The sequence below is a fragment of the Coturnix japonica genome, chromosome 1 (genome assembly GCF_001577835.2).
Source record: "Coturnix japonica isolate 7356 chromosome 1, Coturnix japonica 2.1, whole genome shotgun sequence".
Taxonomy (NCBI): Eukaryota; Metazoa; Chordata; class Aves; order Galliformes; family Phasianidae; genus Coturnix; species Coturnix japonica.
The window spans coordinates 51,733,424-51,758,543 of NC_029516.1; the positions used below are offsets into that span (position 1 = coordinate 51,733,424).

Below are 25,120 nucleotides of genomic sequence, written 5' to 3' on the forward strand. Positions count from 1 at the left end.
AACAGAGGGAAAGAGATTTAATTGAGGGGTGTTTAATATTAAAGAGAAACTATACATCTGGGACGGTGGTGAGGAGGATTCAACAGAGCCAAGCAAGGTGACCACCTGCACCCACTCCAAAGAGGAAAGACGGCAGCGGCATCAGGAGCGCTTATGCAGTCAAGTGCGCAAAACTTCTGGCAGAATATGAAGTATGTCTCCTTTGCAAACGTCCCTGGCATTGGCAACTTTTCTTCTACAATTACAAATTTCAGCATGGGATTAAAAGGAGAAGTTCTCTCTCTTGTATTCTGCCACGTAGACTGAGCTGGACAGCCTTCCCCTGTGTCCTGGTGGCACGGAGGAGCTGGGTGCTGGCTTCACTTGGACTCCCAGCCGCAGGTCTCACTTTCCCTCCTCATGCAGACCTTCTGCTGTCATGCTGTGGGCTTTGCAGCATCCAGGAATGCTTTACACGACTGTGGAGTTTAAGCTGTGTTCTTGTGCATGAGCCTTGGTAACTTTCCCTTTCACGTGACAAAACCTTTCAGAGAGATCAAGATTTGGTTCCAAAATCCCCACTGGTGTTTAGTGGGGTGACAGGGCTTGACACTTGGCACAACCAGGACTCTGCCACATCTGGCTGTGATTTCACATGTCCAGGAACAATGCAAAACACTGAGATGCAATGCTGAGACTGAAGGAAACACCTACCCTTCTCCTTGCTGCCGATTTGGTTTCTGTTGTGAAATGGTGTATATGTGTAAGTGTATGTGCATGTGTGAGTGCGGGGGGTTCACTCTGTCAGCACCTCTGTGGCATCTTCACCCTGCACGGAGCCTCCAAGGGGAGATGCACACACAAACTCCCTGGCAGAAGGGGAGGGATGACAATGCAGCCAGCTTGACGGGGGAAATCTCAAAACCAAAATGTCTCTTAAATAAGCTTCTTTAATTATTATCATCATCTGTTTATTTATACAAATATAAAATATATTTATATAGATTTATATAATATAGATTTGTTGCTTTGGTGGCTCTTTTCATTTACAGACGTACTGGTCAACGATCTCTGTGCACTTTTTACACTTGACGTAACAGCACCAATGGAACTTGCAGTGGCAACGCTCCACCTGAACGCTCTTGAATTGGTCGTAGCCCCGTCCACAGCACATCAGCTCACACCCATCCATGCCCTCTGAGGTCTTGTTGCACAGGCGGCCCTGTGTGCCCAGCGAACCGGTGGTCTCATTGCGCAGGCAATAGTCCGGGCTGGGGTCGACGTAGACCAGGTCCTCCTGTGTAGGCATGTTGAAGCGGTTGTTCACAAGCTCCAGCTTGCCTTTGCGACTGATCCGCATGGCGGCCGCGCTGTCGTACTTCTCCTTCAGCAGGTCGCCCACCTTGCGGAAGTCTGCCAGCTGCAGCCAGCATGTCTTGAGGCTGCAGGAGCCTGACACGCCGTGGCATTTGCAGGCCACATCCGCCAGCTTGTACACGGCCTGCGGGGAAAGCAGCACGGTCAGCAACGCAGCATTCTCACTAACCCAGCAGCTGGCATTTGGTACAATGAATCCACAACCACATTTTCGTAAGAGCTTTGATTATACCCCTTTTTCTGCTGTTTCATCCTTCAGAACAGATAAAAATCTCCTCTTCTTCCAACTGCAAGCCAGTTCCCTAAATATTTCTGGTTACACTGCTGCTAAGCATGGCTTCCCCCACCCCACCTTCTTTTCCTCCAGCAGGCTGCTGGCTTGATGGCATGATCAGGAACAAAAAAGACCATGAGGAAGAGCCCTATCCTTGTGCTTCTGGAAATTCCCCATGCCCCATGGACCACCCTACTGCATATTTTTCCCTTCACAGTTGATACAAGGGAACACCTGGAAACCTGCTCATTTCCTGCCAACTAAAACAGGAACTGATGCTATCGCTCTAGGAATAGACCTGCGTCCTTTTGGAATAAATATATGAACCCATGTCTTTCCCTTCTCTCTCTGCCGAGCATCTCATTCCCTGCAGTCTCCAGAGGGATCCTTGTTTTTCAGAGAACAAGGAGCGGAGATGGTAGCCACGGTGTGGAAGGTGAACATCTTCAAACTGTCATCCACATCTCTTCCACGCGTTACCAGTCTCCCAGAACAGCAGATAATTAAGCCCTAGCTGCAAATTTGCGCCATCTCGTGTCCATATACTCCACTGCACTAAAATCACTGGTGCAAAGCAGAAGGACATACGCTTCAAAAAGCAAACATGCTTTCTAGTATTGTCTTCTCTGAGATACTTCAAGTTCCATTTTTAGAAGTCTAAGAGAGGCTTAAGATGCATCACGTCCCTGAAAATACAGCACCTTGTACTGCAAGGAAGGACACCAAAATGAACAAATGGTCTGGAGAATCTATGCCAATGGGTGTAAAACCCTCAGTAGAGCAAGTAAGCCCTCACTCTCCTCCTCCCTGCACTAGCTGGGAGGAGAGAGAGAAACTGAACAACATTTTAGAATAACATAGCTCAAAACCAATGAAAACAAAACAAAACAAAAAAAGCCCTCAAGTGCAGGTCGGGTTTGTTCTTTCCACTAATTGCAGATGCAGGTACCAAACAGCCGGCTATGTGAGACCCTGTCAGCGCTAACAGGAACTCAGAGTTTACACAGTGAAGGGCTGGCATCGGCGTTCAGTCAGAGCTACCAAGTGTTCAGCATTCGACTTGCAGAGCTCTTTGCATTTTACATATGAGGCTGACATCTGCTCTCTCATGGCCATCTTGCCTCTTGCACGTTTGCAGGGCACTGCCTCTGCCAAATCCCACATGCCAAACAGCTATTTGGCATCAGCTGCAGAATTACCACCAGCTGCAGCTGGGGTGGGGAGATCAAGGAACGTGAGAAAAAATAGGATGTTTTGAAGAAGTCAGCGATACATCTTCCAGACAGGCTTTCTGCCGAAGAAAGCAGCCCAAGTCTGAGGTTCCTTTCCTGCCTCACTCATTGACAAAGAAGAAAGTTTCTCAGCTCTCCACATTCGCTTGCCAAGAAACAAGCGATTAAGGCGATCCTGCAAACAAATCCTTCTGCGTATGACTGCACTGCGGACTAGCAGGGAGAGGTCAGAGTTCTCCTAAAGCAAGTGGCGGCTCCTGCTCTAACAAACACCTAGTGCTTCTCACAGTTAGAGAAGATTCAATTGGGCTTAATGGCTAAATCACACGGAGGCCAACTCAGCTCCCAAGAAATCAATGGGCTGAGTCCTGAAAACAGAGGAGCTTTAGTTCTGCTCCTTGGAGCTCAATTTGTGGAGGCGAGTGCTCACAGTGCAGAGTACCAGCTACAGGCTGGGAGTTAAGCGGTCGTCTTGGCTTGAAGGGCAAGTGTGGAGGACCAACCACACTGCTACTTAAAAACTCCTGCTGCACAACAACCAGACAGCTACAGCTGAATTTCCCAGGCTCCAAACACTTACTATATCCTCACTACATTGCCAGTCTGCTCATTATGAGCTTTAGTTAGCACTTTCTGGTTACGGCTCCGCCAAATCCCAGGCCACTCGTGCCTCCTTTGCCCTTGCATACGTTTTTATAAAGTATTATGATTCTTCCTAATCCTAGGCTTTGTTCCTTTAGAAAAACACTGCAACCCGATCTTTCTCAGTGAATGTCATGGGGCTGAGTTCACTCCGACTTGGCTTTAAGCAACTGATGCTCAAAACATCTGGCCCGTGTGGGTGACGGCCGTGCGGGGGAACGCGAGTGCTACCAGTTACCACAGGTAAGCATGGCGCCGCTCAGCCCCCGCCATCGACATCCCACTGAGGTAACACCGGCTTCAGCCTCTAAATGGCTCTCCCCTCTCCCCTTGGCTGCCTGGATGGGGAGAACACAGAGGAAATTGGAGGGCTCCTTTCTGACTGGGCGAGGGTCAAGGTAAAGAATAACAGACCCCATGTGTACTTCTCAAAGCAGGGTCTGATTGATGGCCACACCACTTAAGCAGGTTGAAAATGTGTCTAATGGAAAGGCTTAAGGCCCCTTCCCATAAGCCCAAGTTCTCTTCCAATTCTTTTCTTGCAAGAATGGGAACAGGAAGAGAATTAATGGGGAATTCCTATGTGGTCAATTAGCCAGACCCCCTTCCAGGCTCTCCTGGCACTGGCTTGAGTGACTGATGACTGAAGCCTGCCATATGCTGACTGGGTAAATAGTGCAGAAGGACTGACCACTACAGCCCGCCAGACAAGGGCGACAGATAAGGAATGGGTGAAAGAAGAGAGGGTAATGGAGACCAACTGGAAAAAAGAGACAGATGGAAGGAAAGAGCATATTGAGATAACAGCCAAAGACAAACAAACAAGGGCAATAAAGCCAGGAGCATTACCACACGGACTGTGACGTGGAGTGAAGGGGTGATGGGGTCAGAAGTGCCCTGAAAGATAAAAGGACTCTGTTTCCTTCCTGGCCCCTTCAGCTCCTCATGAGAAGTGCTGAGAGCAGGGACAATCCTCCCTCCTGCCCTCAGAGCTCCACAGGGTATTAGAGAACAGTCTCACCTAGAGGAAACTGAGTGGGATCACCTGCCAAAAACCTGCCTGGAAATCAGAAACATCATCCATTCAAACACAGGCTGGGAAGTGGGAGCAAGGCTGCACAAGGGACGGCAGCTGGTGGTTGCTTAGCAGTGCTCACTGCCACATCCCCTTCCACTACTCCTCTACTGCAGCAGCACTTTCAGGAATACAGAGTTACATATGCACCTTCTTCTTTGCAAAACCAGAATCTCAGAAGTGAAAACATTCAGGAATGTAGGACTAGCTGGGACCTCCTTGGTTATTAAGTACAATCTCTTGCTATTGTAGGCACTACTTCAAGTAATGCTTTTCTTAAATGTATTGAGTGCCCTTTTTAAAGCAATTAGGTTTTCAGGCACCATTATTCTGATCACAATTCCAATGATAAAGTATCTTTTTCTAATTTCCAGCCTAAGCGTATTCACTTTATGCCCATTTGCTCTTGTGCCAAATTGGCCTTTTGCTTAAAAAGTACTTTTCCTTCACTATTATTTCTCCCACTAACGTAGACATCAGTCATATCCTCTCTCAGCTTTCACTCTGCTAGGCTAAACATGGCAAGCTGTTCTAGCCTGCTTTCTTAAGAAAAGATTCCTATCCCATGGGTCAAGCACAACAACCCTTCTCTAGTCTGGGGTCATTTTACTTGGGAATATGAGAACATACAATATTTTGGGGTCTTACAAGAGCTTAATACAATGCCATTACTATTCCCCCATGTTTTACAAAAAGACTTTCCTTCTTATGTTGCAGGGTACTTGCCACCTTAGGAGACACACCGCATCTACTGTCACCTACAGCTGACAGCTGCACACAACTTCTTTCTAGTTTCCTAATGAGTAAAAATGTTTTTCATGCAGGACCTTGAAATGATTGTTTCAATGCAGTTTTGTTCAATGTGAAATTAGTTTCTTCTCCGTATTCGTAATATCTGCCACCTCTGCATAATCAGCAAATTTCATCACCACACTCCTAACTCAAGTGCCAAGGCTAAGAAGCAAAATATTAAGTGTTAGTCTTGAGGCAAGTCCTTGAATATGTCTGCTAATTAAGCTTTGCTGAGATCAATATGCATCTTTTCTCACAACTTACTGACACCCTGCCTTGAATCAGTTTCTTATCCATCTCATAGTCACTGTATCCCTTAACTTTTCCAATCTAACCAAGTGTTTTCATGTGAGAAATATATGAATTATCTCATAGAAGTTCAGCTAAGTCATTTAGCTATCATTTATCTATTGAATCTATTTTGCCTTCCAGTAAATCAATGATATCCTAAATGACTGCATGATCAATATTCAAGAATTGTGAGATGTCCTTCTGACCAAGGTCACTCTGCCCGTGCTTCCAGGTGCCAGCTCTTTCAGAATGCCAGGGCACTAAAAGGACTCTCCCTGCGTCTTGAGGGCCTTAAGTTTCCCAATTTTTGCTTCCACTTTTGTGGCGATCATTTTCGGTTCCCCTTTCTGCCACGTCAACATGTTAACATTTCCAAGAGCTGTGAGGAAAGGCTGCCTTGTACTGGCCAAACAACCCCAAAACTCATAGCAAAGTCACTCCAGGGTTATCTCAGTCTAGATCCATTCATATTCATCTCGTTTCCTGATCCCAGCAACTACATTCCTCACTACCCCTTCATCTATCCAATCCACCCTGACACCCCTGTCCCATTTACTCTAAAGCCCTCCATTCTCCCAGCCCTTTGCTGCTACTGCTTGACTCCCATGTGAGTCACAGAATCTTAGGGGTTGAAAAAGACCTCAGAGGATCATCCAGTCCATTCAACCCAATCCCAAACACCTCTCTGTCAGCAGCCTCTTGGACAATCCCAACCATCCCAAGTCTGCTGGCTCTAAATGTCAGTAGTTGAACAGTAGAGTAGAGTAGAACAGTTGCTGTTCAGCCCCTCTTCCCCTACCTATCTGAGAAGAAGAGCTGCCTCCTCCTGCCTTTCTCACTTCCGCGGGGTGCCAGGAGCATTGCTAATGCCTTTCCCAAGGGCACTCTGCCTGGCTGTCCCCAGAAAGCACAGTCTCAGGAGGATTTACAATTCTACATTGTGAGCATTCACTTCTCTAGGCAGAAGTGCTGAGGACAGAAAAAGACCTCTCCGTTGAGCAGCAGACATATGGTAGCCCTTACCAAGAGCAATGACTCGTTCTGACTTAACGCTCCAGGTAAAACACTCACTTACTCTGGGGAGCAAGACTACTCTGTCTTTAGACTCAGCCCCATCCTCACTGAACAGCAGATCCTTTCTTCCAATCTCTTTCAATTTTCTAAGATTAAAACAAACAACAAAAGAAAGAGTAACTTATGCTGTTTCTGTTACTACCTTTTGCAAGGTCTGACTCAGCTTGACTTTTCACTGTTCTCACAGTTCATCTTTACACTTCTTGACCTCTAAGACAGAGTTTTTTGTTATTTATTTGCTATCAGTTCTTTTTTTCCATTCTTTGTAGGCTCTCGGTCTATTCCTAACAGCTTCTTTCTGGTAGTAATTCATTCAGTGAGGTCTGGATATTCTTCCTACAAGCTTTTTCCTCTTGCTTGGCATGCAGAACTGTAATGGCTTTAGCATCTTTGACTTGAAAAAGTTCCAGACCTCCTCCACACCAAGTTCCTCGGCTGAGTTTACTAACTGGCTCCCTTACTTTATCAGTTTGTTCTTTGAAATCCACGAACTTAATTACACACCGGTTTATACTTCCATTCAATTTAATCTAAACGACTTGTGTTCACCTAATCTAAGGTTATTTTCTGTGGCCATCTGTTCTACAGAGTCTACCAGAAACAACCTTGAAATAACATTGTCTTTTGCTGGGCCCTCAGGAAAGCTTTTGTCTAAGTCCTGAGCTAACTGGAGACAAAGAAATTGCCTCGAGGGTCTTGTCTGCAGAAGTGCAAGCACTGCAGCACTTCAAGCACAGTTCAATCAACTTAGTGCACTTGTAGAAGGAAGCACAGAACTGGTTTTAGCTGTATCCCTAAGGAAGACACAAATTTCCTCCATCAAAAATCATGCCATCATTCGAAATCACAACTCAGTTTCTAACACATGCAACAGCAATAGTAAGTCGTGGTGATGTTTTAGCCACGCTGCAAACCGTCTTCTAACTTGATCTTCTAATTCAGATGTTATTGAAGTTCAGCCGTCCCTCAAACTATTGACCATTTTCTATCCCTGGTTCTCTGAAGGCAATAGGACAAGCTGTTAAAAAGGCTGGTAACATACACTCCCTGTTATACAAAGGACTCTTATTTGTAGTAATGCAAATTCGTGACTCCACACATACAAGATGTTCAAAGTATGTAATGCAGTGAAGACGTCACTTTTACATCGCTATTCCATGAGGGATGCTTGTCCTTTCTAAGTAGATGCAGATTCTCCACCCTCCCAAGCAAAACAAATGAAAATTTAAAGCAAAATAACTCAAACAAAAACCCACTGAGTCCCAGAGCTCTCAAGTCCACCTTTCCTGCAAATTAAGCAAACTCACATACACTGGAAGCATTAAAAGGGGACAGCTTCACCTATATTTATGGCATCAGTTGGACCGGCACCAGAACCTGGCACATAATTTTGGTAGCAGGCCCCAAAACTCGCAGATTTTAGGCACAGTGGAAGTCAACCACTAAAACTGGAATATCGTATCATCAGTATTGTTGGTGCTATACATAAAAATGCAGAAAATGGGACCACACACCGTTTCAAAGGAGTTACTGGGGCATCGTGGGACTATCCCTCACCAAACGTCCAAGTAATGTGGTACCTCGCTATCTCACAACCTCACCAGCTGGGAAGTGTCAGTGTTCATCTTACCCTGCGCCCAGCCTCGTTGTTCTGCAGGTTCATCAGCATGCGAGCCTGCTCCTCGGAGCCTCTCACGTAGTTCTTCTCCCTCTCCTTGGCATCCACAAACTCCTTGGCGAAACGGTACCCATACTCCACGTTATCCCCGCAGCCACCCCACAGCCAGTCTCGGGGCAAGTCCTTGGGCCTGGCCGTGCGGCTGCAGCCACAGCTGGACAGCTCTCCTTCGCGGCAGGCACGGCTGATGGCGTTCACCACCCCGGCGGCGCTGACGGCATAGGTGAAAGCGGTCTCTCGGCTACCTGCAGGAGAATGCGAGAAGCAAATTAATGACAGATGAAGCTCTTTTATCAAACAGTGTACAAAATTAACTGTTTGGTCAAGTGTAAATGAAGCAACCTGCTCTGGTGAAGGGAGAAATACCCTAACACAAGCTGGCATCTCTTTTATGTTTTCTCTCCACAGTAACAACCCCAAGTAATTGCCTGCCCAGTGCTGGCAGTTCCTGTATGGCCAGGAGCAAAACCAAACCTGATTCTGACATGCACCAAGAAAGGGGCTGAGATTTCTGATACAGCCTGAAAGAATCTGTCTGTCATGAGTATGTAGTGCTGTTCCACAGGGTCTATTATTTATTACTTATGTTTGTCCAGTTAAGAGTTCTGGAAATGCTAAACCTTGCCCAAAAGAAACAGAAACACCACAAGCAGGGGCTGCTCAGCCTTCTTTCCCTCTCTACTTTAGGTCATCCCTTAGAATCATTTGAGTTCGAAGGGACTTTTAAAGGCCATCTGATCCAGCCCCCATGCAGTGAACAGGGACACCCACAGGTTGCTCAGAGCCCCATCCAGCTTGACCCTGATTATCTCCAGGGATGGGGCATCCACCACCTCTCTGGGCAACCTGCTCCAGTGCCTCACCACCCTGACTGTAGAAGACTTCCTCCTTATATCCAATCTAAATCTTCCCTCTTTTAGGTTGAAACCATTTCCCCTCGTCCTGTCAGAACAGGTTCTGCTAAAGAGTTTGTCCTTTCTTTCTTATAGACCCCTTTAGATATGAAAAAGGGCGCTCTCAGGTCACCTTGCTGCCTCCTGTTCTCCAGGCTGAACAGCCCCAGCTCTCTCAGCCTGTCCTTGGAAGGGAGGTGTTCCATCCCTGGGATCATTTCTATGTCCCTCAATGCTCTGTTTTTAACCTGGAGGAACCAGGTTATTTATTTGCTGAAAATAACAGCTGATGCCACCAACCTGCCAAAAGCCATTGAGAACAACTAGTGAGGTTGGGGCTGTGCAGGGGGAGCACTTCATATCACCAGATACCAGTCTAGAAGTGCTTCACTTCAACTGGGACAAGCATATTTAAGGGGCACACCCAGTTTCATTTTGGTTAAATATGGTCAGCTGAGACTTGGTTCAAGATAAACTATAGGAAACCATTTTTCCACAACAATAAATGAAAAGATTCAGTGAAGCCCAGAGAGGTGGTGGATGCCCCATCCCTGGAGATAATCAAGGTCAGGCTGAACGGGGCTCTGAGCAACCTGATCTACCTGTGGGTGTCCCTGTTCACTGCAGTTGAGTTGGAGCAGATAGCCTTTAAGTGTCCCTCCCAATGCAAATGATTCTATGACTTTCTGCTTGTACATGCATGAGACAGCCCTGCTTGGGATGCATCCCAGCAGCTGCTCCAGATCTCCTGCTCTCTGCTACTGGCACAGCCAGAGCCAGGCAGCAGTGCAGCCATAACACTGCAGCATGGGCCAAATGCTGTGAATTGCCATGGCTCTGCAAGAGGGGGGTGGGGGGGGAATCCACACCAGCACTATCATCATACATTGTTATAAATACTTAAACCAATTCCTCCAGAGTTATTATGTCACCATGCTCCCAGGTGATTAAGAGTACAACTGCCAAAGCTTCATGGAATAAGCGATCTGATGCTGGTGGGCCATAAACGGCGAACCCCAGCAAGAGCTGACCCTCAGATGCTCCCCAATAAATTAGGATTTATTGGGTGCCCCAGGAGCAGTTTGTCACCACGCTCAGTGCCAGCTCCCTCAGCAGGACCCAGCCGATGCCTTTGGTATGCTCTTGTTCCAATTTGCATGTGCCAACACTCTGCAATTAATAGCGGCTTATCACCAGCTTAGTGGTAATGACCCAAGACAAAGGCGAGGCTGTGAATGGCACCCACCTTGCAGAGCAACTTGGGATTCATTTTTTTTCCCCACTAAATGAAGGCTGTTCACTAAGGGCTTCTGTCGTGTGCACAAAGAGTGATAAAATGCTGCAGGATTCAGCATGCAAGGGAATCATCAGAAAGAGGACTATGCCCCGAGAACCTTCTCAGACTGAGATGCAAAGAGGAGTGACTCCCAGTCGAGATAATTCAGCTGACAGCAGCCCGTAGGGCAGTTGTGGTCCTTTTGCAGTAACTAATCCAGCTTTTTACATGGCATGGCTAGTTTTAAGGTAATGGCCCACTGTGCAGCTTTACCACTGTGCCCGTGCGGTGGGAGACCCGCAGACAGAGCAGCCTTCCTGTTCAGTGCCCAGTGGGAGCCACACTCCTGGTACTGGGAGAGATGGAAACACACTGGAAACACACATGGGGACTGGACCTCCTGGGGCTGCAGCTTGCTCAGCAGTGGCCGCATGACTCCAGGTGCTTAGGATCCTGAAGGCTGGCTGCAATTCCTGTGGTGTGGCAGGCTGGCTTTGCACTTTCACTGTCCCTGTTTAAGCACCCACGTGTTTCAGATGGAGCAGCACTCAGTGTGCAATCTTCACATCCGCATAAGGAGCTCATAAGTGCAGTTCCTGGATCTGCACAAGAAGTTTGGGATGGTGATGGGAGAGTCTGCAACAAGCAGCAGTAGTTTGCCTTCCTAGCTGTACATGAAGCAGAACAAACCATGGTGCTAAGCTGATGCAGTTTAGATTTGGGAGGCAGAATCAGATGTGTGCATGAAACTCTTTGCTAACAGAAAGCAAACTGATGGCTGGTAGCTGCATGAATGAAGCAAAAGAGAAGGAAGTGTGTTGCTCTGGCTTTTTCTAATGGAAAAGTTGTAGCTTCAAAAGACTAAAGGAAAAAAAAAAAAAGAAAAGCATTTCTCTGAAGTGTTCCTGTCTCTGGGAAAAGTATTTCTCTTTGTTCTTGTCTTTTTATGACTCCTTTTCTCCTCTTTGCATTTGAAAAGGCAGAAGAGATAAGATCTATGGCTCCAAAGAGGACTCACTGTCCTGGAAGTCCCCCTCACCCATTGCAGTTTTCTCTGCGGGAGATGACAGGCTGTGTATTCCTTCCTCCCCCAGGGACATGCCAACATGGACTTCTTGGGTGCCCTGCCCTTTTCTACATAAAGACAGAAATAAGGAATATATCTGTATATAAGGTAAGAGTACGCACATATGCCATCTAAAATCTCTCTTGACAGGACAAGAATCATCTTCAGAAGGATGAACTTTGTACGTCAGCAGATACAGTTGTCGAACAAGCCAGGAATTACATTCAGAAGCTAAGGGTGATTCTCACAATAACAGAAACACTAGGAAGAATCAACATTAAAACGCTGCTGACTTCAGTGCTACCGATTCCCCTGAAAATCCCTGTCTTGCTGGGCTGCACTGCCTTGCTAGCACACACAGAATGAAGGCACAGTGATTGAACACAGACCAAGCTGCTCTCCCATTCCTGAGCTGCGCCAAGTGCTGCGAGGTGAGAAGCAAACCAACCTTCCAGGTTTCTGAGTGAATGCTCTCCTGAATTTCTCCCAGGCTTTGGACTTGGCCAGGGTAGGTTCTCCTCCCCTCAATAATCTAAGGCAGCTCAGGAAGTCACGTAGCATATGCCATGCCTGCAGCAGTGGGTGGGCAGCTTCGGGTTGCTGGCACACCGTACACCTTCTGGGCCTTCCTTATCTCCTTCCCCCTCTCCACATCTCCCTGGCGTGCCTCTGCAGATATTCCAGTCTCCAGACCCTTCTCATTCCATTGGCACCACGTGCAGGGATAGGGCTGTGGTCCAGGATTGGGTTTAGGGGCTGAGAACAGGAGACAGGCACACAGCATGAACCCGGAGAAGAATGGCTTTATAGCTGACGTGACCTGCAAGATGAAGGGGTTTGTTTTCTTATCTTAGCATCTCACTATAAAGTCAGCAGAAGTAAAATCAGAAGGTAGAGCCAAGAGGGAGGAGGAGAGGCAGCATCCCTCTCCACAGCAACTTATCACACATGTAGACATCAACAATGATTCTTCAGAAACTCTCCAGACTGCCTCTGGTGTCCAGCTCCTTGCTTTAGAGAACCAACACCATCCTTGGAGCAGGGATCTAAAGGATAGAAGAGGTCTCTGCTGGGAGAGGCTCTTAAATGGTGGGCAGCTACAGGCCATCGCCTCACAGACACCAACAGGTCCCGCCTGGACATTCCCCAGCACAAACCAAACAGCAGAGAGACCACGGGACACAACCAGTGTATACTCACACCACCTCAGCCCTCATCAAAACCACTCCCACTTTAAGCTAAAAGCATCAAATTCATTTTGGAGAGAAGGTGATGAAATCACAGAATCATTAAGGTTGAAAAAGATCTCTTTCCATACACCCTTGTGGGGTCATCAGGATCTCTCTGGGAATCTGCATGTTTCTTCATTCTTTGGGACATTAAATTACATGGGAGGGAGGGAGGGACACCAGACGGGTATTTGCTGTCCATTCCCTCTGGCTGAGTTGCAGTTTTCATACCCCGAAGCACAAGCCCTACTGACAACCTGGGATTGCACACTGCCTCATCTGGCCGCCACCCTTGCTATCAAACAGCGATTGATGAAGGATGCACAGATGCCTTGGATGTGTGTCAGCAGCTGAAAGTATGTGTCAGGAAACGGCGTTTCCCAAGGGCGCATCCCAGGGAAGAGGGGATTTGTTGGGGTGTGAGTGGGACAGATGGGCAGAAAGGCTGGGCTTGGGAATGGCTCTGATGGGCTGGGTTAGGGACTGACATGCAGGAAAATCCCTGAAATTCTCCAGAGAGACACGTAAGAATTTCAGGATTGAATGGAAGCGATCACCCCGGCGCCCTTTTGCTTTGACATTCAAGCTCTGAAGCTTTCTAAGTGAGCCTAGAAGGCATTAAGAGATGCTGGGGGCAGCCAAGGCTGCAGGAAACCGTTCTCCATCCCTTATTAAGTGCTCTCCCTGACCCTAGAGCTGAGAAGTAGCTGGCCCTGGATTCTTCGGCATCAGCTGTGTGGGTGGGACACAGAACCCCTCCTCACAGGGGTTTGAGTATGTGCATGTGTGTGAGAGTGTGTGAGAGGCTGTTTTAACACCTTTTCTTTATTGTCCTGGCTGTCGGACACATCAAACCCTGCCCGGATTTCTCAGTTTCTTGCCATCAGATGATTGCATTTCAAAAGGAGCCGGGACAATGCAGCCAGGTCACACCTCAATTCAAGTGCAGCGATGGCCTGCCAATGTGCCCCGCACAGCCAGCAGGGGCAGGAATTATACAAATCCCTTCGGTTTACACAGAAAATAGCAGAGAAAGGAGGAGGGGGCCGATCCCAAGGCGGGGGGGGGGAGAGCCCGTATTTCCCGCATCTCAGGGCCACGCTCCCTGTCCAAGGGCACTCCAGATGCTGTGAATGATAACGTAGGTCCATTGTTCCCAGAACCAGCGCACAAACAAAAGCGACCCGTGTCCCACCTCCCTGGGTCCAGCGGTGGCTCAGTGTGAGCAGCACCTGCACACGGGGGAACGGACAAGCTAAGGGCATTCCACCAGAGCACACCGCTTCCATGCGTGTTTTTAAAGGGAGAACGCAGCTCCTACCTATTTTCATGACCCTGCCGAAGACGGAGGTGTTGTCCACCGTGCTGCAGTTCCACCTGCGCTGCCGGAACTGGTACTGGCATTCCTTGATGGCACTGCGGGCCCCCTCGCCGATGAACACCATGTGCTCCTGGTAGAGCTGGCACAGCTTGCGCTGCCCCGGGGACAGCCCCGGCAGCTGGCTGCACACGGGCTGCGCGCCGATGATGTACATCTCCGGCCTCTGGATGGGGTTCATGGCCAACGACCTGCACGGAGAAACGTCCCACATAGGCTGCGGTCCCACAAGCGCTGCCAGTCCCGAAGGCTGGATGCGCTTTTCGCCTTCCCCTCCCCACGCTGCCAGATGTGAGCCCTTCCCAGGGCTCGAGCGGGAGGAACCCGGCACGGGAAGGGGGTACGGAGCTCGCAACTTTCTCTGCGGGAGCGGAGCGGGAGCCGCTTCGCACAGTGCGCCGACAGCGGTGCCCGCTGCTCCGGAGAAGGGGCTCCTTCGGTTGCGGACAGGAGACATCACCCAGCTCTCCCCCATCGCTCCTTCACGCAAAGCCCAACCCCGCACTGAAGCCTCCCGGGCCGCCGGCATCCCACCTCCCCAAAACCGGGGAGCTTTGGGGGCAGGCAGCGAGAGCACCCCGCGATGAGCCACTTCGCCGCCGCCGCGCTCCGCCCGCCCCGGGACGCCCCCCGGCCCCGGACAAAGGCTCCGCTCGCAGCCCCGCGCCCCGCTCGCTCACTTACTCACCACCAAGAGTTGGCGTCGGCCACCGGCGAGGTGCAGCTGCAGAGAAGCGCGGCGGCGAGCGCCAGCCTCGGCCCCGTCATGGTGGGCTGCGGGCGGCGGCGGCGCTGGGGCAGCCCCCGCGGAGGCGGCCGCCGGCACGGGGCGCCCTGCGGAGGAGGAGGAGGAGAAGAGCTGAGCCCTACGGCGGGGTCTGCGCGCTGCGGGGCGCGGCCAGCGGAGCCCCCGGCCCCCGCCCACCCCACGGACCCTCCCCCGGCCCCGCCCCCGTCCTCCCTGCCGTCCTCCCCCCGCAGCCTCGGAGCCGTCTTTGAAGCGTCTCCCCCCGCCCCTGCGCCGGTGGTCCGCCGGTGCCTCCCGGACTGGCCGGTGCCCGCAGCCCCTCGGCGGCAGGTGTGCGGGAGCCGTCGGGGAGCTTCAAAGAGCCGCGCTCTCCCCGCCGCCTTTGTAATGCGGGGGCCGGCTCGGAAATGCTCCCCCTCCTCTCCGCCTCCCCGAAACGGCCTTCAAACGCGGCCCCGGGCAGGGGGAAGCTCCGCGGCGCTACGAGCCGGGCCGGCACCGGCGCCGGGGGCTTTATGGGCAGGAGGAGGGAAGGCGGGTCGGGAGGTGGTGTGAGATGAGAGAGCTCCAAAGGCCCAAGGGTCCCAACAGCCCAGCAGGGGCAGCCCGGCAGCCCCTCAGTGTACCGCCTTCAACACCGGCAGAAAGCACCCGGACCCAAATGGGTACCAACTTACTAACGCTCCTTATGCCACGTTCACTCCATCCTCAGCACCTCACCTGACCCCAAGCCACACACCACAGACAGACATGGCCTGGGCATCCCTATCTGTCCCCTCCTGCTGTCCCCAGCCAGGCCCAAGCTGTGCCACGAGCACCCGGCCTTTTGTTCTGCCTCACATAAGCATGGCCCAAGCCATGAAATCACCAGACCCGGCGGCTCAGCCCTGCTGAAGTCTATCTTTTATCGAATTCCTCACGGTGCAATTGCCGTGTTTGTTTGCGGCACGTTCCGCTTCCTGCCCTGTCCAGATGTGCTCTACCTACAGCTGGCAGCCCACCTCACCTGGCAGGCAGATGTGTGGCTGCCAGTGCTGGAATCGGCTTTGGGACAGAAAAGCCTTGTGTGACCCACAGCCTGCGCTCTGCCTGCACCAGCACAGCGGGATCCACTGGGTGACTGTATTCACACTTTCATACCCTTCCTTTCCCTGCTCCCACGGCCCCGAGCACGATGTAGGGATGGCGAGGGCTGCACGCAGAGCCACAGCTGGGGGCTGCTTCTATAGGGAATAGGCAGAATGGAAAGTTTATCTCTGGGAGTCTGGGGAGGAAGGAAGTCGTGTATGGATGAATGGCTTTTCCATGACAAACAATGAGGCTGCACAGACACGGTGTGATGTCACCCCAAGAATTTCCAAGCTGGCTTCAGATATAGAAAATCCTTATGGAAGTGTGCATGCCACCTTTCCATTTCTATACAGCCAGTGGGCCGTATAGAAATATAAGAATTATGGCAAATAAATAAATAAATAAAAAGACCATATAGGTCTTTAAAATGTTTGGTAAATGAAAAGCTTGGGTTAATGCTCTCAAGCTTCTGATGCCCTAGGCAACTGCCTACCGTGCTGCCTAAAATTAGTACCTGTTTGCTTTTGTTCAGTGTTCAGAGGTGACAACTGCACCTGAGTTTGCACACCAAGTGTTGGAAGTCATGCTGGAAGAGCCCTTTCCTGATGCTTTTCCTGCCACGTGCACTCCAGCAAAGATGCGAGGTTCTGAGAAAGAAGGGGAGGTGGTGTCCATGAGATCATTCCCAAAGATTTGGCAGGAGGGGAAAAAGTTGAGCCCCGGCTGGAAGACAGCCCTGATAAGTTGGAAAAGAAGAGCTACTTAAGCAAACTCCTTGTCCTATAGTGACTGCTTTCCGTTTGGGATGTCCCCAAGCATGACACGGATCTTTACTGAGCGCTATAAGCAGAGTTGAAAGAAAGTGTCTCATTCCGCATGACTTAAATGATCACCATTCCTGCATCTGGTCCAGCTTCTCCCAGACTGCAGAGGACTGGACATGCATTCTTCCTGCTGCGATCACGAGCCTTTTTCAAGTTCCTGTTTATTTCTGCGACTTGACTGTGGTTCAGTGTGCGCTTCTAATGCCTTGCAATATCCAGCGCATCCAGACACATTCACTGCTCTCTCTCTCTGGACTGACATGAGACACTTACTTGAGATGGGAAAAAATATTCACTTAAGCAGAGTCTCCTCTATTCAAGGAGCCAGCAGCAGAGAGACACAGGGCTCCATTCTTGGGAAGGAGGGTTTCCATGTGTAAATCCGTGCTGTGGGCAGCATCAAGAGATGTACCGTACCATACCACATCACTCTACCTTCACTTCCAGCAGCCAGGCTTGTTTTTAACCACAGCTCTTAGCGAGGCTTCAGAAATCTCATCAAAGTTGCATGTCTGCCCATTCCACTCCATCAGTTTTACATAGAATATAGATCGGTCCCTTTCAGCTTTCACCCAGGAACTGTATCATCTACTCTCATCTCCTCACAACCCATAGCAGTCTGCGATTCTGCTGCTCCTTGCAGTCCCTCCCTCAGCACTGTGCCACTGTGGTGCCACACTGGTGCCCACATTGCCCGACCTAAACATCCAATTTTATACATATTCTGATAATTTCTTCACCTGCAGCAGTCACTGCACAGGTCCATCGTACAACAGGTGTAGCACCCCATTGCCCATCTCTCCCCCCGTGCCATTGCCTTGCCCTTGCGACTTGGTGCACGCCGTCTCTGTCTGCTGGAAGGGCGGATTATTTCTGTTTACGCTCCGCTTATTTCTTTGGTACTTCTGCGCTCAGTTTGATCTCCTGACATGCTCATGCGCTACCTTTTTCTGCATCTCATCACCTGCCACCCCGCTGACAGATCCAGATTTCCTTTCACCGCTACCTTGCTCTTTCATTTTTCCACGGCTGCCCTGGCCAAGGGCACTTGGTCTCACTGTCACCAGGCCGTGTCGTGCACAAATGCCAAGACATAGCTGCCAGCATCAGCAGCCCGGTGATATCTGTCCCATGGAGAGCAAGAATGAAGGAACACAGCAAGGAAATGAGAAGTACTGAAAGGAACAAAAAAGGCCAGACATTAAAAGAGATCTCGATCTCCTAAACTCGTGGCTAAGCACCTTGACACTTAATAGAGGCAGCAGCAAAAAGCTGTCCCTGCAGGTACATGCCTGCCTGGAAACCATCCGTGTTTATGATGGGCAGCCCTCCTCACCTCCCTGGTGGGACTGTGTGTCCACAAGTAGGTATGTGAGCAGGTATCTCAGTCAACATTAGATTACACTGATTGAATCAATTCCAGAACTGATTTATCTTCTGTACCACCACGTTTCTATTCAGTGTAACAATATCCTATTAATGCTGCATGTAACACATTCAAGCTAAACCTATTCAGACTGTTTGGAAATAGACTGCATATACATTTGTACCAAAAAGATCGTGTTATATCTCACCTCTATTTTAATATCAATGACATGTACAACTCTAACCCCAGGAAAAAGAAGTGCTGTGCTTAAGATCACTTATAAAATGTTATTTCAACATTCTTTATGGTCTTTAGTAAAGTTTCCAGATACAAATTTTCAGCAGAATGTGCGCTCGTGCAAACTTAATCTGAAAGAGCTCTATCAGTAGTTGGTGTTGTGCAGGTTAGTCATCCTTTAAACCAAAAGCAAAGCCTTCAAAGTTAAGATCTGCACCGATTTAACTGTACAGTGCAGCTTAATCGTTAATTTACTTTCTTTTCTTTTAATTAGGTAATAGGAAGAAGGGGCTGTGTGACATTTCAGGGACGAACCATACAATCTTATGAATAAATTTTCTGAGCATCCTAAAAGCTGTTTGCTTTATTTGGGTCCCTACACTGTCTGCAAACTCACCGGGCAAAAAGCTGTGACTCTTTCTCTAATTTCCAGTCTAAAAGTGTCTGTGGTCAGCTCACACCCATTTGGTTGTGTTGCCAGCTCATCCCTTAATGCTCTGCACGCCAAGCCTGAGGCTGCAGCCAGCAACAGGGTCCCACAGGCGGCAGTACCGGGGCCACGCATACCTCTGCCTCCCACCCTACGAGCTCATAGCAGCGCTATGCTGCAGGACGCTGCCCTTCCAAGGTGATGATGTAAGCAGAAGTCAGCACATCGACACTGATACACACAGATCCAGTCCCACGCTCTCGCCTCCCCAGTTCTGCAAGCCTGCCCTGTCTCTCAGCAGAAATAAAACAGAACTGGAAAGATCCCCAGGTCACTGGTGCGATCCAAAAGCGATTCCAAGAAAAGCTCTTTTTCTGCCTCTCTCCTCACCACAAACTGCAATGTGGCTGCTTGCTGATGGTGTAGGCACTATTAGAGTGGAGCTCCATCTCTCCTCCTGCAGCTCTGCCAGCCCAGCAGGACTAATGAAAGCAAAAACTTGCTTTGCATCTGGAGAGGCAGTGCAAGGTTCCACGGGCTGCTCTCCACCCACCCTGAGGGCTGCAGAGCACACCCTGCCCCTTACACATCCTGCATTGCACTGGGGGGCTCTATCCTGCCAGCAGCCAAGCTCCCCCTTTCCTGCTTTTGTGTCGTCCCCCCCTCAAGAAAATAAATACAATAAAATGTAACCACCACAGTCAAAACTCCAAGGGTTTAATCATCTGGAAAATGTAGGTGCTTATCTAACACCTCATCTGCTCAGAAAGTGCTGCTCCAGCCCGATGTATGCAGCGTGCACTGGGGAGCCTGGCCTTCAGCCAGAGATGAAGGAGGGCTGGACCACTTATTTCGACACAATGTGGGCTGATGTCATCCGTGAGCGATGACACAACTGCAGCATCAGATGGTGTGTTACTGTCACCAGCTCTAGGGATCGTAATGGTCAAAGGAAACCAACTATGGACAAGTTCTCATTCATGGTCAAAATCCACACGTGCATATGGCTATGCACCAATCTATTAGAGGGCAGGGGGCTTGACCTAGTATGGGTCTTCAGAAGCAGCCATGGCTGGGAAGGAGGTTCCAGTCCTCTTGCATGACCAAACCTTACCCTGGGCACAGGACTCCCCTCCCTGGTCACACTATGCACCACACCTTTATGCTGTTTGTGTTTTTGGCACTTAATGTGCACCGCAGTGGCATCTCCAGCAGGGAGCCTGGGCACACAGCCCTCGCCATGGTGTCTCCATCTGGAGCAAGCTGAAGCTCTGACCTTCTGTCTGGTGACTACATCAAGTGTTGGGTCAGGACCTTGTTTGGCTGGCACAGCTGCTGATTTGCTCTGCCACCTCATTTGGGTTCTAACTAACTGGGAGGCTGGAATTTAGTCTTCAGCAAAACCAAGTGTCCTGAATTTCGGGCACAACAGCCCCATGCAGTGCTACAGGCTTGGGGCAGTATGGCTGGCAAGCTGTAAGGAAGAAAATGATCTGGAAGTGCTAGTCAACAGCTGGCTGAACGTGAGCCAGCAGTGTCTCCAGGTGGCCAAGAAGGCCAATGGCATCCTAGCTTGTATCAGAAATAGTACTGCCAGCAGGAGCAGGGGCTGGTTGTCCCTCTGTACTCAGCACTGGTGGGGCCACATCTTGAGAGCTGTGTTCAGTTTGGGGCCCCTCAGTACAAAGAGGACACTAAGGCCCTGGAGTGTGTCCAGAGAATGGCAATGGAGCCATTCATGGACATGGTGGTGTTGGGCTGGGGTTGGACCTGATGACCTTAGAGATCTTTTCCAACCTTAATGATTCTATGATTCATGATTCTATCATCTTGGCTCTGACAAACAAATTTCAGCCATTTATTGAAGCGTGTCCTGCCAAAATACTGTAATTGTAGAGAAAGTGAGGACTGCTTGCCTTGCAGGTGAGGAAATAACGTTGTGCTGCAAAAGAGGGTACAATGAATGCTGCCTTGTATGCTTGCTTGTTTCTGCAGAGCACAAAAAGCCAGGGAATGAGGATACATGCACCCACCCCTGGGGTGGGCACTGTGTAGGAGGAGGGAAGGAATTGTCCAAGTCTCTATTTCACAGGGAAAGCAAGAGATCCTGGTAAGGATTTATGCTGTTGCAGCAAAATAACTTCCTCACTTGGAGCAGAAGCCAGATCTCTGATTGTCTTTCCATCACTAGTGCTGACAGCGTGTGCACAGCTCTTCGGTCAGGCCCGGTGCCATGCTGTACCAGGAGACTCATCACCAGCAGACAATCATCAGCACTCCCAGCTCCTCTTCCACCAGCCCTTGTTTTTCCAGTACTCACTGCTTTGAAAGCTTTACACGAGTGACCCTCATACTGCTAAACAAAGAGCAAAAGCACTGTCATTTACGACATGGATGTGTCTGAAAATACAGCGGAGTTCACATTCACAAATATGTCCTAGAGAAGGCATGCATACAAGATGTCTGAAAAGGAATTTGTGCGTGGTGCATAACAATTATAATATGTTTTCATTTACTCAGCGTCTCCTCCACACACAAGGGAGTACAACAGAATGCAACTAAACTCGCATATCCTTGCAAATAAGAGCATTTCATACAAAGGTTAAACAAAAAAATGTGTTTAATGTCACTTTGGGGATTAGAGAATAAGGAGTAAAACAAACAGACAGAACAAACTTTGAGGGGTTGCTTCAGGAAAAGCACGTGTGTGAGCGTGTGCCATCACATCTGCATATTCAATACGTCTTGCTGGGACAGCTAGGGGAAAATAGGAAGCTGGAAATTTTCAGTGTGGGAATTAGATGGAAGAATGTGAACCACGCGAAACAAAACACAGTGGGGCTGCCAGCTGACTTGCTAAAAAGCCAATGCTCTCTAGGATCCAATGAAACCCAGCAAGGCAGCGTACCCAGCAGGCCTGGGCCTGAGGCCTGGGCCCAACAGGAGCTGGGAAGCGCTGGGGCCTGGACTGCTGGGTACCGCGTGTCAGGCAGCAGAAACCCACGCACCTAATGAGGTAGCGGCACACCTCTCACCCAGGCCTTTGGATCTGAGTTTTGCCTCCTCAGAGCAACCAGAACCTCTGCACGGCTCATGGTATAATCGCTTACATAGAGCTCTTAACTCTGCCAAACGACACGCACTGCAGATGCAGAGGAGTATTATTTAGTTACCTGCCGCTTCCCACGTCCTGGCAGCTGTTGCCATTCCATGAATATTTCCAGAGGTTTCTATATATCTCAATATTTTTTTGCTTATGTTTCCTGCTTCAAGGCATCAAGAATAATTTTCAGACGAAAGGATTCGCTGTTCCAAGAGGAACATAAAGAATACAGCCTGCATTTGCTGGCAAAAAGCACGGAACAACAACACCAACAAGACTAGGAAAATAGCAGATCTCAGGGGTAAAATAGTGGAAAGAGAGCTGCTTTTCCACGCAATTTAGTCAGCCTGTATGCTGGGGAAAGAAAAAAATATAAAAGAAAATAGAAGGACTAAAAGCAGAATTTCTATCTTGCATTCTCCTATGCAGATCCAAACCATCTTGATTAAAGAAAGTTGTGTTCTCATTGCACATGACAGGGTCTGGCTACATGGCTACATGGAAGATTAACAAATATGTGGCAGGCCAAGGGTTCCTTTTTCTGAAACAAGTTGAAAGAACTGCATAAAACACCGACTTTGTTTTAACCATTGAATTTCCACCCCCAACACTATGATCTCCAGACATCCCCCTTGATCTGCTCAGATCTGCCCTTTGTTTCACCCTCACGTTTTCAGAGACTTTCAAAGCAAACCTGGCAATGACACTTTCTGAACTATTACTTCTAGTAACACAGAATCACAGAATCATTTGAGCTGGAAGGGACCCTTAAAGGCCATCTGGTCCAAAGCCCTGCAGTGAACAGGGACACCCACAGCTAGATCAGGTTGCTCAGAGCCCCATCCAGCCCGACCTTGAGCGTCTCCAGGGATGGGGCATCCACCACCTCTCTGGGCAACCTGCTCCAGTGCCTCACCACCCTTAGTGTAGAAAACTTCTTCCTTATTTCCAATCTGAATCTCCCCCTTGATGCTAAGGTGACTTTTCTTTGGCCAGAACCAATACAAATCTCCCATTCTATGAAACAGAATTTTGCTTTTTTTCCCCCCTACATTCTGTATGAAATTATATTTTGTAATTCCCACCTGCAGTTTCTTTTCCTTCACACTGTGCTCCTTCACAGCATTTTTCCAAAACAGTACTACCTTATTTTTCAGTTTTCCTCTAAAATCTTGATTGGAGCCAATGTTCATAGGGCAAGTGACATAACTCCATCCAATTCTAGTGAACTGCCAATTTTAGAAGGCTATTTACTACCTGAAAATGTGCCGGTGGCTGGGGTCCAGGGAGGGAGGAGTTAACAGTTAAAATCAACACTGCAGTAATCCTTGGGTACAGAAATACTGTGTTTTAAGAACCATATGGCTACATCCATACCTCGAGCTGAGCTTACCTTCTTGTGAGGTTACCTCTGACTCTACTGAAGAGCTTATGAGTTACCCTCCCACGGACCTTGCTGCCAAGTGCTCCTAGAGCAGGACCTGTGCAGGTGTGGATGCTTCCCCATCCTTGGAGCTTCTGATGGAAGGGATTGTTGGCAGACCTCCCTTAATGGCCAAATAACCCTTGCTCACAAGCTGGCCAGCGCTGCTACATCTACCCTTCTGGCACCTACTTTTCTCCTGTCTCAGCCAAAGGCCAGAACATTCCCTCTTGTTCCAGCTGAATGTAACAGCATTCACCCTTCCCTGCTGGGCTTTGGCCCGTGCAGCTGCTGGAGGCAGCCTTCTCAGCATGCTGCTGTGACAGTACCACATGGCATGTCGGGCACACATGTCCACACTGGAGCTGCAGGGCTGCCTGCTTCAGCTCAGCTTGTAGAGGTCTCAGAGTTCAATCCTCAGGAATGGCTTAGGAAAGCAAGCACTACCTGAAAGGCCTCCTTGTTTTTCTGCCACTGTTTTCAATAATAATGATTACATCAGATAACTTCCCACCATCTTGATCGTCTTTGGTACTTCTAATAAAGGACAGACAAAGCCCAGCACTTAAAATAGCACCCAGTACAATGAACTGCAAGCACTGAGGTTTGAGATTTTACACCCTGCCCTCCCAGAACACTTTCTCTTAGATGATTTTAGCCATCAGATGCCGAGGTGCATACAAGCTACAACGGGTGTGACATGCATGGTGAAGCTGTGGCCAGGGCCCCAGCCACTTATCTCAGCCCCAGACAGCCCTGTCACACAGAAGCAGATGATAGGTGATAGGTATACGATATCCAAGCACAACTGCCTGGACCATAATCATTTTGGTTCTCCCAGTAATCCTTTCATTTGGACTTGCTTCAATCTGCTACAGCAGTGACAGCCAGTGGCCACTTTAATGGCAAAATGGGGAATATAATCCACAAATCCCATGCTCTATATCCCCTGGCCATTCTTCCCTATATAAGTAGTTATATTCTTGGCAGTTATTGACTGAGAAATAAAATCAAAACCTGGATAAAAACCTCTAATCCCATAGGCTCCAGTTCAGAGTTGGTGTTTGTCCTGAGACATCAGCTCTGAATTTCACTACAGTACACTACAGTTTGGATAAGACACCCCCAGTGCCAGAAAATACACAGCAGAGCAGAATCACTTGGTGCAGGAGGAACCGTGTCATCCCAACGCACAGACTTACACAGCACCCCACCTTCAGAAACACAACACCTGCCATTTAAAAAACACCATTTCTTACATTATTTTTAAGGAATGCTTTGTTGTGACCCAAGCTTCCCAGCAAAGCTCCCCAACGCCCAAGGATCCTAATGTTACAATGTCTAAATAACACAGTAACTAATTACACTTCCTCAATAAGGTCGTGTCACAAAGTGATCAGGACCGGTCCGAATTCCAAACAGAATCCATTCACTTAGCAGCTCCATCTTGATTTACAGAGGTGCAATACGAGTACAATAATAAATGCATATATACTTACACATCTAAAGTACGCACATGACACATGTTCTGCCTACACTTAAATGTACTCGGTCTTAATAGAGATCTTTGTCGGTAATTACTGGTTACATTCACAAAAGAGTTGTAGGGGATCATTTTTTCTTTGCGTTTAAGCAAAGAAAGCACCACGTGACTCACGCCAT

At 49.0% G+C, this 25,120-nt stretch overlaps 1 protein-coding gene across 1 annotated transcript; it reads right to left on the reverse strand.

The window, feature by feature from the left end:
* WNT5B (Wnt family member 5B) lies at positions 1-15,076 on the reverse strand. Its single transcript, XM_015865368.2, has 4 exons — positions 14,945-15,076; positions 14,200-14,447; positions 8,367-8,659; positions 1-1,480 (listed from the first exon to the last, which is right to left on the reverse strand). The coding sequence occupies exons 1-4, from the start codon at positions 15,022-15,024 to the stop codon at positions 1,022-1,024; spliced, it is 1,080 nt and encodes a 359-aa protein (XP_015720854.1). The 5' UTR covers positions 15,025-15,076; the 3' UTR covers positions 1-1,021.
* Between the last annotated feature and the right edge of the window lie 10,044 nt (positions 15,077-25,120).

Coding starts and splice junctions, on each gene's coding strand:
- WNT5B (XM_015865368.2), bottom strand. CDS start 15,024: ATGACGGGGCCGAGGCTGGCGCTCGCCGCCGCGCTTCTCTGCAGCTGC. Junction 8,660..14,199: donor CGGCAGGGTCATGAAAATAG/GTAGGAGCTGCG, acceptor ATTCTCCTGCAG/GTAGCCGAGAGACCGCTTTC. Junction 1,481..8,366: donor ACAACGAGGCTGGGCGCAGG/GTAAGATGAACA, acceptor CTTTCCCCGCAG/GCCGTGTACAAGCTGGCGGA.